General features: G+C 46.4%; 1 protein-coding gene across 1 annotated transcript in view; it reads right to left on the minus strand.

Annotated features, from left to right (window-relative positions):
• The window catches only part of SORL1 (sortilin-related receptor, L(DLR class) A repeats containing), a 138,538-nt gene that overhangs the window by 59,293 nt on the left and 63,116 nt on the right, over positions 1 to 16,129 (minus strand). The window contains exons 12-16 of the mRNA XM_004689165.2: positions 15,440 to 15,528; positions 6,160 to 6,338; positions 4,496 to 4,682; positions 1,042 to 1,170; positions 306 to 391 (exon numbers count right to left, since the gene is read on the minus strand). Of these exons, the coding sequence (XP_004689222.2) occupies positions 306 to 391; positions 1,042 to 1,170; positions 4,496 to 4,682; positions 6,160 to 6,338; positions 15,440 to 15,528 (670 nt within the window). The remainder of the gene's footprint in view (positions 1 to 305; positions 392 to 1,041; positions 1,171 to 4,495; positions 4,683 to 6,159; positions 6,339 to 15,439; positions 15,529 to 16,129) is intronic.

The following is a 16,129-nucleotide window of genomic DNA, read 5'->3' on the forward strand; positions in this document are numbered from 1 at the left end:
CACTCTGACACTAAGATCAAGGACATTCAAGCTCTGTCACCCTCACCTACCACACAACAGCAAACATTTTTCAGTACAATAAAGGATTTCCCTAAATGGTGTCTTCCACTCCCATAAAGGCAGAGGCTAGAACTCATTTAGTCCAGAGACCAAGCTGACGAGCGAGAGGAGGCTCTGCCATGCTCGGGAAGAAAAAGCCCATCCTTCCCCTCACTAAGTGAGGGGAGCCACAGGCTAGACCTGGGTGGGAGGAGGATGTTTCCTGACATCTCGAGGTGTCGAAGGGAAGAAGCCGCCTCTCTTACCTGCCAGGGGGCACGGGAGCAGCTCTCCTTCCAGCCGGGCTTCCACATCCCCTCCGCTGCAGGTGTCCCCAGGTATCTTCCGGTAGCTGTCACCGCCAGCCCAAGAGCAAGGTCAGAAACATGAATAGCCACGAAGGCATCACGATTGGGAACTTATTTCCTATCCCTGGAAACAGAGCTCATCTGCTCACTTTTTAGAGGAGGAGGAGATAGGAGAGGGCTGGCCATTCTGACTTGGTCCTGCAGGGAATCAGGCAGTCCAGCCAAGTTGGGGTGCTGTCTTAGGCAAGATTTTACATGCATTATCTTCAACAAATGCCTATGAAGATGTGTGCATGCTACATGACTAAAGAGACAGCTAGAGGGGAGCCCCGTGGAGGATTTACTGGTGCTTTGGTGGTGGTTGTGGTGTGCCTATACCCTTGAAGAGGGGTGAACCTATACCCCTAAATCATAGGCAGTGTTGTAATGCACATGTAATGTTATTTGTTTCAATTAACATATATATAACTAGAACTGCAGAACAGCTTCCAGACTTACATTTTTTTCCCTCAACAGCAATAGGAGAGTTTACCAATATTCTAATTTTAAGTATCATCCAAGTTACTTGAGCCTGCATTCTAGCACTCAGAGCATGAAGGCACCAACTGTCCCCCCATGCCCTCTTAAGGCAGGTGCAGGCCTGCCCCCCCCGCCCCCCCCCCCACAACATGGTAACACTGAGAGACATACACACCCTCTGGTTCTCCTGTAAGTTGAACCCACGGGACAAGGCACAGGCGGGGAGTAGGACTTCCCAGAAAACTCAGGGTCCGGGACACACACCTCCAGGGACAAGTCTTCACTCATCTTGAAGCCAAAGTCACTGAAAAGGCAACGGGCTCCGTTAGGGGGTCCAGATCCCTACCACCACGTGTGCATTGACATGGCCCTGAAAGAATACTCACTCACACAGGGATAAATCCATTTCCCAAAGGAGACTGACATCAAAACCAGAACTGAAAAGCCACTACCCTACACCACAAAGAGACAAAAGTGGTACCGAGCAGCCTGCTGAAAACACAGTTCTCGTTTCAGCTCGAGCCAGCACCCTACCCCAGACTCAGGTTGCCAACCCTCTACTGAAAGGAATTCACAAATGTAAAATCGTTAACAGCGCCAGGTAGGCTGTTTTCTCCTTGATATGGTCAGAAAAACTAAGTCATTCAAAATACGTCTTTTGAACCAGGATTCAGTGTTGTTTAAGCCGCCCACACAGCACCTACGGAACCCTAGGACTCAGCCTGCACTGGCAGACTCAGGGCTCTGGCCAAGGGGCCTTCTGGGTGCGAGGTCCCCGCTCCATCAAGCTGCCCCGCTCAATGGCAGGGTCCTGGAGCAAGAAGCAGGCTCCGAGCTCTGGACTCGGCTCTGCCCTCAGCTCTGTGCCTTCACTGCCCTTATCTGACAACCCCAGCAGAAGCAGCTGCACTCCTCCTCCCGGCCCGGCTTAAACCATAAATCCCTGATTCAAAGGGATTTTCCACGTTGATGTGCTTTCCCTGCAAGGCTTCATTTGCTGTATTCCGCTCACTGTGTTGTTTATTGAATATCTACTATAGGGAAGGTATTAACAGGGACAGGGCAAGGTGGTTCATGTGTATATTATGTCATAATCCACATTTAGCAACTCATAGAGTTCAAAAGGAAGCAGTTTTATTGCTGTATGAAACAGATCTCATTAAGTCAGTTTTGACTGAATGGCTGCTTTGAATTTTTTGGAGTAGCTGGAGCATTAGCTAACTATGAGCCTTCAATGCAAAGCTTCTGTCTTAGGCAGGTTCTCCCAGTTGTGGGTCGTGACCTGGCGGACTGTGTAAATACTTCGAGGGTCAAGACCAGCTTCTTCCCTCCCCAACACAGAACAGAAGATTGCAAAATTCATCATGTAAAAGTAAACACCGCCTCCCAAAACTCTGCTTTATTTATGTGTGGCTGTGCCTTTGCATACACATATAAATGGTGAGGTACAAGATGCACTGTTTCCCAGGGCTGCAGTCAGGACATCGACAGCTACACTTCCTGGCAATGTGGGCCAGCTAAGAAGGGAGAGAAACAACCCCTAAGATCATGCAGCATACAAGACCAGTGGCTGGGCTTCCCAATGAGATCTGGAAAGACCGTCAGAAGTGATGGACTTGCAAACACACTCAGCACCCAGCAGCTATTCTAATAACTAATAACAGGCCCTGCACGATCTCTCATTCTAGTTTGCTCTTCTGTCATCTTCAGACCATTTCCCACCTCTGCCACCATCTGATGCCACTAGACATTCCCAGGTCTGGCAGCCATCATAAGCAGAAGAGCAGCAGGGTGGTCTGAAGTCAATACACCCCTTATGCTACCATTTTCACAGGGCTGTCACCCATAAGCTCATCTGGCAGGAAGCCCAACGCCATGCAAGGCAGGGTGGGTAGCTTCCCTGGTCTGTCATATTAAGACTCGGCACCCTGTTCTTAGGAGTGGGTGTTGGAAGTTGGGGGGCCAGACCCTTTAACCAGGATGGCACATCAGTCCCTGGTATGGGCATAGTTGGGGAAATTGGAAGATTTTAGAACAAAAAATGTAAGAGTTCCCTGAGGGGAGTGAAAAAAAATCAAACATTCATTACATCGTCTTACATTTTCTTGATTTCATTTCATTCTGTAGTGATTGATAGGATAAAGGAAGAAAGAGCTACTTCAAGAAAAACAAACACTAAACTGCATGTTTAATGTATTTCTCTGGAACATGTGCTTACCATAAAGAGAATTTAATTCTGTTTAATTAAACAAAAAGAGAAGGCACCAAAATCTTTTTCATGATTAAAATTGCTATTTCGGGGAGCCAATGAGAGAGCAGAAGGGGGCAGAGGCATGCCGGGAGCACCGTTCGGCTCTGTGCTTGGCCTTGAAATTGCCTAGGCCATTAACTCGGCACCAGGCAGCTTCCCAAGGGGAAGGATGGGGCCTCCCAGCAGGTGCTCTGGGGCCAAGCCATCACAGCCCGAATTGTGGCAGGATCCTCAGTGACTTCTGAGCAAGTTCAGGTTCACAAGCATAGCTCCAGACACAGGATGGCCCAAAGCCAGCAGACTGGGTTTGTGAACACAGCTCGATGGGACCTCAGCCGTACCCATTCACCGGGCTGCAGCATTGTCCACACGGCTGCAAAGCTTGCAACATTCACCAGTGGCCTGGTTCAAACCTCTGGATGAGAACACACCAGAGGCGTCTCGCTTTAGTCAAGACAAGCGTGGCTTCCCACAGCAAACTTCAGCTCCTGTGTGTCTCAGCCACCACACCCCTGCTAATCCAAGATGATGTCAAACTGGATTACAGACACCAGGGCCGGTGGAGGGGCTCCGAGAGCCTGGGTGTTCTGTGCTGGACCACTCCCTAAAGCTGAGCTCTGAACTGACCATCATTTCTCCTCCACAGCCTCAGATGCCCTTCTGCTTCCAGAATAAGTCCCAAGTCTCCCCGTCTATTCGATCATGTTCTCTTATCAGTGTCTTCTCCCTTTCCAACCCTACCCACTCCTGACAAGATGCTCCAGCAAACACCCAACCATTTCCCTGTCTCTGCCTCCACACCCTCACACTGCTGCCCATGACAGACATGCTCCATGAGCTACTCCTCCAGAACCTTCCCGACACCCCCACAGCCACCAGTCACCACCCTCCTGCCCATGCTGTAGCTCCAAGCTGACACAGCTTCCATCTCCTGCTACAGCTGCACGCACCTTCATCTCTTCCCACTGTTCTCAGCGGCACCCTTAAGCTCACTGAAGAACCAACACACCGGCAAATACACACTAACAGCCCCTCAGTTCAGATAAAGCAATAAATTCCCTCTGGAATAGGACTCTGAAGCAAAAAGCGACCTACAGTGGAACCTTCCATAGGTTCCCTCTCTGGGTTCCACTCCAGAAATAAACACCAGAGTGACCTAATCCTGAATAAATCCTAAGGAGCCAACACGTCTACCCCATTCATGGTGGGAAGAGCTGAATGGCAGCACCTCGGTAGCCAGTGCCGACAGGGTCCCGGGCACACGCCAGAGCCTTTATAAACACATGCTTCCTTCCAGTCCCTGCCTTTCCCCAGTCAGCTTCCTCGCACTGTGGAGTGAACAAGACCATTTCCTCCCAGACCTTGGAGAACACCCCACCATTCATAGTCCTCGCGGGTGCAGGAACAGTTGGAGACAACCACCGGCCGGTCGAAGTCTTCACCATTGAAGCACGTGGCGTGGGGTGTCCTCCGTTTAAAGACAGTCTTGTGTCCCAGCAAACACTCATTGCCCCGCTCATCAGATGGTGACCACAGCTTATAGTCATTCTCTGTGCAGGGGACCCCTGAGGAAAGGAAAAGCAGCACTGAGGCATGCCTCTGTGGGGTGTCCTGGCCTGGCCGCGCCCCCAACCCATCACTCGCTGCCTGCCGCTGCTCCGTGAGCACAGGCCCCTGCAGCACAGTCCCAAGTCTCCAGCGGCTTGTCTGGGCCTAGAAAGCACCCACACCCACAAAAACGGCAGCCCCCTAGAACACAGACATCAGACTGAAAAGGCTGGGAGAAGCAAGTCGCTGGTGGTACCAGCTACTCAAGTAGTTTAGCAAATTCCACAGTTCCCTTTAGAAACAGGCATCTAGGGGTGTCCACTCCAAAAGAATCTGGCAGGGGGCTGCATCTTGCAAAGGGGGTCACTCAGGAGCACAGCTCCCACCTGCCTCCTTGAACATGTGAGTGAGTACGTGAATGATGTACTATGTGCCGATGACTGCGTAGGTAATGAAGACACGAACAGAACGCAATGGCTGCTGGGGTGGCATGAGCACATGTGATTTGGAAGTGACAGGTTTGCTTGCTGTCACCGCCTGGAAGGTGCAGGATCTTCGTGGAGGGAGGCTGAGCTCACTCGCCTAGCCACCGACATTTCAAAGTCAAGTCAAGCGGTTTCTATAGTTATTCCAAAGGACTCCTGTGACTACACTGATGTTTTCACCCTTCCCGTATGTGCATCTTCATTTAAATGCTACTGAATCTGATGAACTATTGCCAACGTGGCACCATTTAACCAGCAATAACTTATCAAAGCTCCTGACTAAGGTCATCAGGCGTGTGGAACGTAACTCCAGAGGGCAGGTCTGTGTTCCTGAGGATTTATAATAGAATCTAGGTGCTGGGAGATGGTTCCAACAGTATGATGATTTTATAGGAGACGTGGCTTTGCTCTGGACACACAATGGGGACAAAGGGGTCTTCTTGTTGGGACATTATCACCCAGTGCCTGAAATGTGACAAGGGATCTCAATAGTAGAAACTGACTAGGTATCACAGCAGGGGAATATACGGAGCATCCCAGCATCCGAAACAACATAGAGGAATGTAGAGGGTGAAAGCCAACTTTGCAGGCCAGCGGAGGAGGGACGCACTGAGCTTCGCTCCCCCTGCTCAGGCACATGTCCCATGCCTAGACTAATGAGTTGTGCCGTGTTCCTCGCTTTGAGAGGATGCTGCACCTTCTGGCTGCTGCCTGTCACATGGGAGTTAGGCATGGAATTTGCCCAAGAGTGTTTTTCATTCACTTATTCATTCACATGTTCAACACGTATATAACTAGACCTACTATGTGCCAATGACTGTGTAGGAAATGAAGGCATGGACAGAACACAAGGGATGCCTGGGTAAATGCCTCTGTTGCTTGCTCACTCGCTGCTTATCTGCCCACCTCTCGCCATGGATCACAAGCTCCTCCAAGTACAGAGTTATCTCCACTGATACGTTGTTGGATGAATATTTCTATGAAAATAGCAGAGGAGGCACCAGCTTACCCAAGGCATCGGTGGCGTTCACCTGGAGGATCAGCCAGCTGTGCACGTTCTCTTTGTTGGAACCAAAGATGGTGAAGACGGTACTCTTCTCCCCAGGCTCTGTGAGGAGCCCATACACAAACACCGGCCTCTCGGAGAAGATGAACGATTTCCAGGTCTCCCCTTCATTGGTACTGTATCTGCCCAAGAGCAATTAAGAGCATCTGCAGTTAAAGTCTCCAGGACAAGGGCCGGGTTTCCAGTAACATTCACAGAAAACAGGAACTTAGCTCCCTGAGATATGGTTGACCCTGGACTAGCACAGGGATAATTTTAGGTGATGGCCAAAAGCAAGAAAGTGATTAGGGAATAGAACAGTCATCTCAGAGGACACAGAAGTCTAATGGGGCTTCAAGTGGCCAAATTTAGGAAAGCTTGACCATGAAAAGAATAAATGATGATGGCAGCTTATTATCCACTGTGGGATAATATAGTACAGATCTCTAAACAATAGTAATAGGAAGAGAGAAGACAGAGAGGCAAGACTTTCTTCCATTGCAAGACTACCTAATAAATGTTGGGAACAAAATGAACAAAATGAGCATTCTGTAACCTCTGCTATCATTACCAAACCATCCAGGATCAAGTTTGTTTTCTAAAGCCACTAGGTGCAGGCATGCTGGAGGACTAGAATTCGCACAGGAGCTAAACCTATCAACCGGGGAAAACCCTGCATAGAAAGGAGAGAGGTATTCTTACAGTGGGTCTTACAGCTCAGCCTTCACCAAGTCTGGCATCGCCAAAGTGGGATAATCTGACATATGCCTACAGGGTAAAGCACTGAGGATACACACCATCTCCACACTACCCTACACAAGCGGACAAATCTAGAAATGGGAGACATTCTGATTGGGGAAAGGAGCCTGGAGTGTTAAGAACAAAAATTAAGGTATACACCATCTCCACACTACCCTATACAAGCGGACAAATCTAGAAATGGGAGACATTCTGATTGGGGAAAGGGGCCTGGAGTGTTAAGAACAAAAATTAGGCTATGAATAGAAAACAAGCAAAAAAAAGGCAGAAGGAATATTATAGATTAAGAGAGACGAAAGAGATGTAAGAATCAAATTCAGTATGTGAAAATTCACTGAACCCTGGATGGGGGGGGGGGGAAATGTTACAAATACAGGGCAACTGAGGAAAATATTTATAGTTATAATATTGAAATTATTTTAGTTTTCTTAGGAGTGATGTCATTCTATCTATCTATGGAAATGTGTGTTTAATTATTTGGCTATGAAGGGCAAGTTTCTTACAAGTGATTCAGGAAAAAATATAGGCAGCTGGACAAGACATACACATGACAGTAAAGCAAATTGGCAAACTATTAACAATTGCTGGTTCTGAGTGAAGGTTGTATAGAGTGATCTTTTTTTATTTTACACCTTTTCCGGGGCTTTAAATATTAAAAGTTAGAGGGAAAGTGTGTCTAGGCAAGCTACAACTGAACAAGAAAGCAATCTCTAAAAAATTGGATTGTGGCCCTCCCTGATGGTGCAGTGGGTTAAAGCTCAGCACTGCAAGCGAGCCGCAGCTGCTTCGGTGCAAGTTCAATCCCCTGCCCCGGAGGTGACCCACATGGCGTAGCAGACCTCTCCTGACGTGCCTGCTGCTCCCCTCAGCAGTGTACTTCATGGATCTGCCTGTTCCACTCCCCACTCCGTCTCTGGGGTGAATCCTCTCACCACCCCCTGTGCCTTTGGCCTGTTCCCCAGTTCTGTATGCATGAATAAATCTTTTAAAAAATTGAATTGGCCCTCCCTGGTGGCGCAGCGGGTTAAAGCACTGCACTACAAAGCTTAAGCCACTTCAGCATGAGTTCAATTCCCGCCTGCCCTGGAGGAGTCCACATGGCGTGGCAGACCTCTCCTGACCCACCCGCTGCTCCCCTCAGCAGTGTACTTCGTCGATCTGCCTGTTCTGCTCCCCACTCTGTCTCTGGTGAATCCTCTCACCCTCCGCATCTCTGGCCTGTACCCCAGTTCTATATGAATAAATAAATAAAATCTTTAAAAAAAAATTGAATTGTACTAATTTAAAAATATCTTTTATACTGAGGAGGAAGTGGTGGAGGAGGAAGGGAAGGTGGCAGAGAAAAGGGAGAAAATCCACCTGATACTTCATCACCCAGTAGGATGGTAAGATGCTCAACCAGGGTTATCAGGACACTCTTCAACCCTAATTATATACAGAGCCTTTCCTTCACCTTTACACATTTGAACTCACTTTTACTCAGGATCTTAATAACTGACATAAATCTTTTCATAACATCACTGACTCCAAAGACTTTTTGTCACTGAGATTACAAAAAATTGGTACCTCTACAAGAAGACTACAGGGGTAAACCAAGAGGTGGATTTTGAGACTCCACAGTGAATGTCTGTGGGAGACTAAGGAATAGCCTCTACACTGCTTTTAAAGAGGACAGAGTCTCACCTGACAAATGTGTTTGGTTTTAGCTTATTTTGAAAGAGATATAAGTTGACTCAACCCCTTTCTTGTAGCAGTGTGATGAGCCGGTACCATTTTTAAAGCAAACTGAACCAGCAACATTGGCCCATTAACCAGACTTGAAGGGAGCTATCTGTCTGGTCTGAAATGATTCTGGAAGTTTATCTATTTGCTCGTTGGCTCATTAATTCTATTTAAGAGCTCCTTAAACCCTAGAACCTCAGGAAATGCATCATCTTCTTTCTTAAGAGGTTCCCAAGAACACATCAATGGCACTAATAAGCTGGTACAAGACCAGACGCAGCCTTGCATCTAAGAATAAATTGGTATATTTTCGGAATTGGGGGGAAAGAGCAGTCACATTATCAACAGCAACAGTAAAGGGAACATCTTTTCTGGACTCAATTCTAAAAGAAGAACTTCTGCTGATGAAGTGACAAGAATCTTGCGAGAAAACAAACCAAGTCATCTCTGATTTCCTAATAGTCACAAAAGAGGACACAGGACCCATGACACAGGGGGCGGATGCTATAATCACATACTCTAAGAGGCACAGTGGTCGGTATCCAATTTAAGACAGTCATGTGTACACAAAGGCCCTTGATAGTCCAGAGATTTAAGAATGCATTAAAGATGAAAAGTCATAACCAAAGGCAACAACTTAGAAGAGCAGCAGCAATCTAATTCATTCTAGCTGTCATTCTTCTAGTTCCTTGGTAACTGGTAGGAATAGCAGCTAGACAACCCAAGTTCAAAATGGATTAAGGATCATGCTCAATCACCAAAATAACAGGTAGATTAGTGACTTCGTGGGATGGTGAATTGGTTACCTAGTAAGTAAACAAAGAGCTAGAAAGTTATAGCATCAGCATTCTGATGGCCAAGACAAAGGGTAACAGAGAAAAGGTAGAAGTACTCAACTCCTACTGTGTTATCTTTATGAAGAGTGTGATCGTCACAATGGACAAGGCAAAAAAATAAATAAATGAAAGAAGTTGGAGGAAAATGAGTGTAAAATAGAGATACATAACGATAGGTTGGCACAGTTCCTGTTAATAATCTCCAATGAAAAAGTGGAGAACAGAAAAAGATAGCAAGGACTAGAGGAGGAAAACTAGCTTTATTTCTCTTGAGAAGATAAGATAGTTTCAAGAAAAGATGATGTAACAACAGGTTTGAGGAAGCAGAAAAGGAAGAAGTCGCAACAAACTACGCTTGCCTCCTTTTCAGTGGCAATTCTCAATTTGAAAAACAGGGTAATGACACAGAATATTTTTTCATCAGGATCAACGATAAAATTCATTGCCAGTGAAACAAATCCCAAATGTGCAAATATATGGTTCGAGCTCAACCCAAAATAAGACCTTTAATCCTCACAGAGCTCATTACAATTGTCAGTGATCTGAATAACAACCTGGAAGGTGAATTAATCGCATTTACAAAGGACCCAAGGCTACCTCTACTGCTAAGACAATAAATGCCGAAAATGAGATTCAAAAGACCTTCCTTACCTCCAAAGAATTAATAAAAATGGGAATTGAAGTTCCACGTGTAACTTCAAAAACCAACCTGCTTAAGTATAGGATGAAGAAAATCTGTATTTAGTGATGTCTTTAAGATGTGTGTTCTTAGTTAAATTGAATTTCACCCACTGATACCTGTTCCAAGATGAATAAATCAAATATTGGATGCTCAGCTAAAGAAGTCAAATGCAAACGTGAAATTGTGGAGCAGACAAAGCTAACCTATGGCAATTAAAATGTTATCAGACCACCAGCTCCCTCTGCAGAGTTCTGGCCAACAGGGGAGCTAAGGGGAATTAGTGGGGTCAAGGGAATCACACTGACAGGGGAGGAAGACGGAAGAGGAGATGTTCCACAACTTCACATGCATCCTTCAGAACTGATTAAATGGGGTATTCAGCATCTGGGTATCTTGGGATGTATAAGTAATACCTCAATTTGTAGAGGAAAAATGTAACCGGAGCTGCCAGTTTGAGGTGAAATGTAAAAACAGTCTTATGTTTTTATTAATAGAAATGGCAGTGTCCAGAGTCATAAATATTAACCCCAAAGTCCTGCATGGCAGATCCAAACCCCCCATTTGAAGACACTGACACCATGAGGCAGATTTAAAAGAAGAACTCACCATGTGGAGATTCCAGGTTTTAGGGCATAGGAGTATAGGAATTGGGGCTCTTTTCCATGGAAGGGCAATGGTGTAGGGAGAGGAGGGTAAGGGGGCTTCAAATACCTGAAAGACTTTCAGGTAAAAAAAGAACTGTGTCTGGGGCTCTCCCTGGTGGCGCAACAGGTTAAAGCACTGCATTAGGAAGCTCTCAGAAGCCACTGCAGCACGAGTTCAATCCCCAGCCAGGGAGCTGACCCACATGGCACAGCAGGCTTCTGCTGACCTGCCCACTGCTCCCCTCAGCAATGTACTTTGTCAGTCTGCCTGTTCTGCTCCCCACTCTGTCTCTGGTGAATCCTCCCACTGCCCCTGCACCTCTGGCCTGTACCCCAGTTCTGCAAGCATAAATAAATAAATCTTTAAATAAAAATTAGAAAAAGAACTGTGTCTTCTGGGAACAGAACTAAGCCTACAGACTGAAACATCAGTGAGGGGAATGTGGGCTCTCTCTGACCTGAAATCTTTCATAAAGAAATGAATGGGGAAAGTGAGTGAATGAGCTACAATGACAAATAGTCCCCAAATTGAGAGGGACAAATTGAGAGGGACCTAGCAAGTTCCCCATCACTCGACTGTTCAAACACAGGATGGTCATCTTTCACGGTCAACACAGAAAATTCCTTCAAGGGACTGAACCAGACTGCAGGCTGGGGCCAGGTTCCTGCTGGACTGTGTTCCAGGTCCCTGGACACCTCACAGCCACGTCCACTCAGCTTGTCCAAACCTGCATGCATCCTAAGGTCTTTGATGTGCAGCAGGATTGTCTTGCCCCAATGAACAAAAATCTCCTGTGAGGAGCGATGTTTAGGGGCAAGGCAAAGCATTATCAGTACCAACGATATCCATGCACTGACAGACAACCCACTGGAAAGAAATGGAAACTGATCTCACCCTTTATGCTTAAGCCAACAAACCTGTTTGGTTTGGGATTTTTGTTTGTTTGTTTTGGTCACAATGCAAAAAGCATAGCAGGCGCTTCTCTGAAGAGCACTGACTATCCGTGAAAGGAACGTGCCTCCTCTGAGCAGGTCCACCATGTGAACACACGGTAAAATGTTCTAAAAAAAAATGACCGCTCCCCGTTCTGGGAGAACAAGGCCATCTGCATAGATTTGAAGTCTAAAACAACCATGGAAAAGCTGACGCCCACAGGTAAAGCCAGGCTTCAGCCTCACTAATGACCAAGGAGCAGATACAGAAGGTTTAACAGTGGGGACTCAGACTTTGCATCCCTGTGGGGCACTCTCTAGAGAGAAGAGATGAAATCCTTCCTTAGATAGCATCTGCGTATCTTTAGTTCACTGATCTTAGAACATCTTAGAACTAGAAACCTCTTCCTCCAAGAAAAATTACACATCTTTAATGTCAGTGACTCACTGCTCCTACTTATATAAATTAAATTCAGGTTCAAGGTCATTGGAAGGGTTTTCTGTTGGGCTGCTTCTCACCTTCAAACCCTCACTTTAAACACTGAAGAAATGTTTGTCTATCACTGAGACTTTTTCTGGTTAACTAAAATGGCAAAGCATCCTAAACGAATAGAATACGTTAATCCCAGTACAGGGTCTTATTTAATCATTTCAGAGATACAGACACAGAGCAAAACAAAGCCTTCCACTGCTTGCTCGCAATTTCAATTAACAACAAAGTTAAATCCTCAGCACAGGAACAAGGCAGAAACTGAAACAAGTAACAGCCATATCTTCCGTATCTGTGCTAATCAGGGAGAGAAAGACATCAGGAATTTAAAAGGCCTCCCAAAAAACAAAACACCTAACTCTCAACAATGTCCCAATCTCCCATTCAACCGGTTAAAAGTTCATGATGTAACTCAATGTGGCTCTCCTGCCTCAGCCTGGACCAACATGAGGTCAGAAGTCTGTCAAAACAAGCCTTTCCCTTGGCGTCTGTCTCTCCAGCTGGCTCCGAAACTCAGAACTAGAAAAGAGTGACAGTGGACACCACAGTCACTCCTCACCCACCGAGTCGTCCTCCACACTAGAACAACAACTAGTTCATTACAGAGGTTCTATATGTGCGTTCCTATACTGAGCTGAAATGATGTCCACCAGAAATCAGCTCCATTTCCAGCTTGGGCCCTCCCTACTATGAGTCATGTGGTTGCCTTGTAAGGTGGGTCAGACATCTCTGATACCTCAAGGGACCACCAGATGTCATCACCCAGAGGCCCTTCCTCACATGAGAGCTCCAGAGACTAGCTCCAGGGACTGTCATTTACTTAAGCAGTTCAAGGGAGGAATGTCCCTGGAGCTGTAAAGCATCACCCTATTCCTCCTCTTCCAGTTTTTTTGTTTTGTTTTTTTTTAAGATTTATTTATTTGTGCATACAGAACTGGGGTACAGGCCAGAGACTCAGGGGTGGCAAAAGACTTCACCAGAGACAGAGTGGAGAGCTGAGGGGAGCAACGGGCGGGTCAGGAGAGGTCTGCCATGCCATGTGGTCACCTCCAGGGCAGGCGGGACTCGAACTCATGCGGAAGTGGTTTTAGCTTCTTAGTGCAATGCTTTAACCTGCTGCGCCACCAGGGAGGGCCCCTCCTCTTCCAGTTTTATAAATCAGTTAAAAAAAAAAAAAAAAGCAATCTTAGGAGACTAGGTGTGCATGACCTACTTATTGAATAATCAAACTTTTACAAAGTGCCTGCCTAGTCTGTATAGAACAGAAATTCTCGTCTGCAAAGACCTCGCTAACGAGTTGAAGAATTCAGGCATATAATGAAAAGGTAACTAACAAAAGGAGTCCGTAAATGATCAATGCCAAACTAATGAGACAGTCAATAAATGCTGAGACACGAAACAGCAAGCACCGTGATTGGGACAGGCAGACTTTGGAGGAGGCTGAAGCCCAGAACCAGCAGTAGGAATCTGGGTCAATGAGAAGCAGCCGCCACTCACACACAGACATCATGGCAAATGGTCACTGTGGCTTGAGGATATGAACTAACTACCGTATCATTTCCTGCTTCTCTTCTGATGAAGCTGATAACACAGGTCAAGGACAGAAAAGCAAGAGAAACAAACATAAAAATCGTATGAGCAACCTACTGAGTAAATGCCAGGTGGTTACACAGATTTTGCCCACCTACTGATATTTGAGGCACAGGAAGTAGAAGGATGTCCCTACGAGGGTCATATTGCAAAGGGCTTTATGGAAATACACGCCTGGACACCTGCAGGTGACCTTCGCAGAGGGGCATGCTCTAGGGTCATACCCCAAAGCCGACCACCCCAGCGCCAGCCTAAAGGCCTGGGAGGGCTCTAAGGCTTTGGGCAACTAGCCTGTTTCCCTGATGGTGTTTTGCTCCAGCTAGTGCACAGTGATGCTGCATCCCCGGGCACATATGTGCCGACAGATGGTGTGAGAGGACTAGAATCCTGCTAACTGCTTCCGGAACCCAGCCTGGAATGCAAATGTAATCTGTAGAGCATCAACCAGGAAAATCCAGAACTGACTACACACCGTGACTGCCACACAAAGAGTGACGTGTATTCCTAAAAGCCAAGCTATGTGGCCTGCTGTGTTTCTAGCTGTGGCCCAAACACATGATCACTTATTTGCCTGTGGGCTCTTTAGGATTGGCGAGAACAACCAATAGATACACAATATCTGGCCTGACCAGAGGGGAATTAATACATTACTTATAACAAATATCTATACTATATAAGTCATGTTTGTAAAATTATATTTCAAAATATGTAAATATAAATTATAATTGATATGTAACAAAATATAACTTGTCACATATAATTGGTAATACAGTAAAGATAACAAATAATGGCATAAATGCGGGAAGCACTGTGTTCTCTGTCATCAGAGCAAACACCAATATGAATGGGGATACTCTGTAAGTTCCACTTACGCACAGGCCTCTTCTGGCTTTTGTATGTGGAACAGCAGCGGGTCCTGCCACGCAGACCAGAAAACAGCCAGGCGGAAGGCCAAATATCAGTACTTCCCTGCTCTCTGCTGCTTCTGAGAATCAGCTAACCACAGGGGAGCCCCGCTGCTCAGATCTCTTCGAACCACCCACCTCTCTTGCTGCTGGCCCTGTTTCCAAGAGGCACAGAGGTAAAGAAGGCTTTCTTCTCTGCACTCGACACAATGATCACAGACTCCTGGCCCATCTCCTCCAGGAATCCAATTCGTGGGTTCAGTTCAAACAAGGAGACGAAAGGACCAATCCTTCTTGACCTAACATTAACTGTCTGATAACTTGGACAAAAGGAATCCAAGGGCTGGTTCTGATGAAATCAGAACTAAAGGAGACAAAAATGACAAACTCTTGACAATTTGGGGGAGGGGGATATAGAAGAACTGGGGTACAGGTCAAAGGTGCAAGGTGGTAAGAGGGTTCACCGGAGACAAAGTGGGGAGCGGAACAGCGGACTGACTGAAACACATGCTGAAGAGAGCAGCAGGTGAGACAGGAGAGGTCTGCCCTGCCATGTGGGCAGCTCACTGGCTGGGAGATCAAACTCAGGCCACAGTGGTGACAGCGCTGAGACTTAACCCCTAGGCCACCAGGGAGGTGCCAAACTCTTGCCATTTTTGCTATGCTTCATCAGAGACACTTACTTGAGCTCGTTGGTCTCCATGCCCTGGGCGATGGCCATGATGATGCCGCCATGATCCCCCCAGGTGTAGTAGTGAGGTCCAGAAAGTGCCTGAGGAAGAAGGTCAGGGCTGATGCCGCTGCCATGGGGTGGCTGGACGGACACCACACAGACCACGTGTCTGTGGTACATGAGCATGCGAGCGTGCATACACACACACACACACACACATGCATGTACACACACATGCATACACAGCAGCAGCAATGCCAAGCGCCTGAACAGTCATTCCATTTCCAAAGCACATTCACACCTACTATCCCATCTGTCCAGCATAACCCTGGGGTGGGAAGAGTAAGTGATAGCCCAGTTTTTTCCCCCAAGGGGAGAAATCAGCATTCACACTAAAATGGCAGAATTTCTAGTCAAAGACACATTTCCAAAAAGTGTAGGCCCAGATAGTTTAATGATTAATTTCAATAAAGAAGACACTGATCTTACATAACTGTCAGAAAACAAAAGAGGGGTTGTTGCTCCCCGCATTGTAGGGACCAGCCTTTGACATTTTTCCAAAAATTACAATTATAGCAAATCTAACCTATGAAAAGGATAATCTCACATCATGACTCAGTAGAGCTTATCACAGGAATTCAAGGTTAAATGTTCCAAAATTACATCATACAACACGTTCCACATTATATATTACGAGCTG

The sequence above is a fragment of the Condylura cristata genome, unplaced genomic scaffold (assembly GCF_000260355.1).
Source record: "Condylura cristata isolate star-nosed mole 26May11 unplaced genomic scaffold, ConCri1.0 scaffold00025, whole genome shotgun sequence".
NCBI lineage: Eukaryota > Metazoa > Chordata > Mammalia > Eulipotyphla > Talpidae > Condylura > Condylura cristata.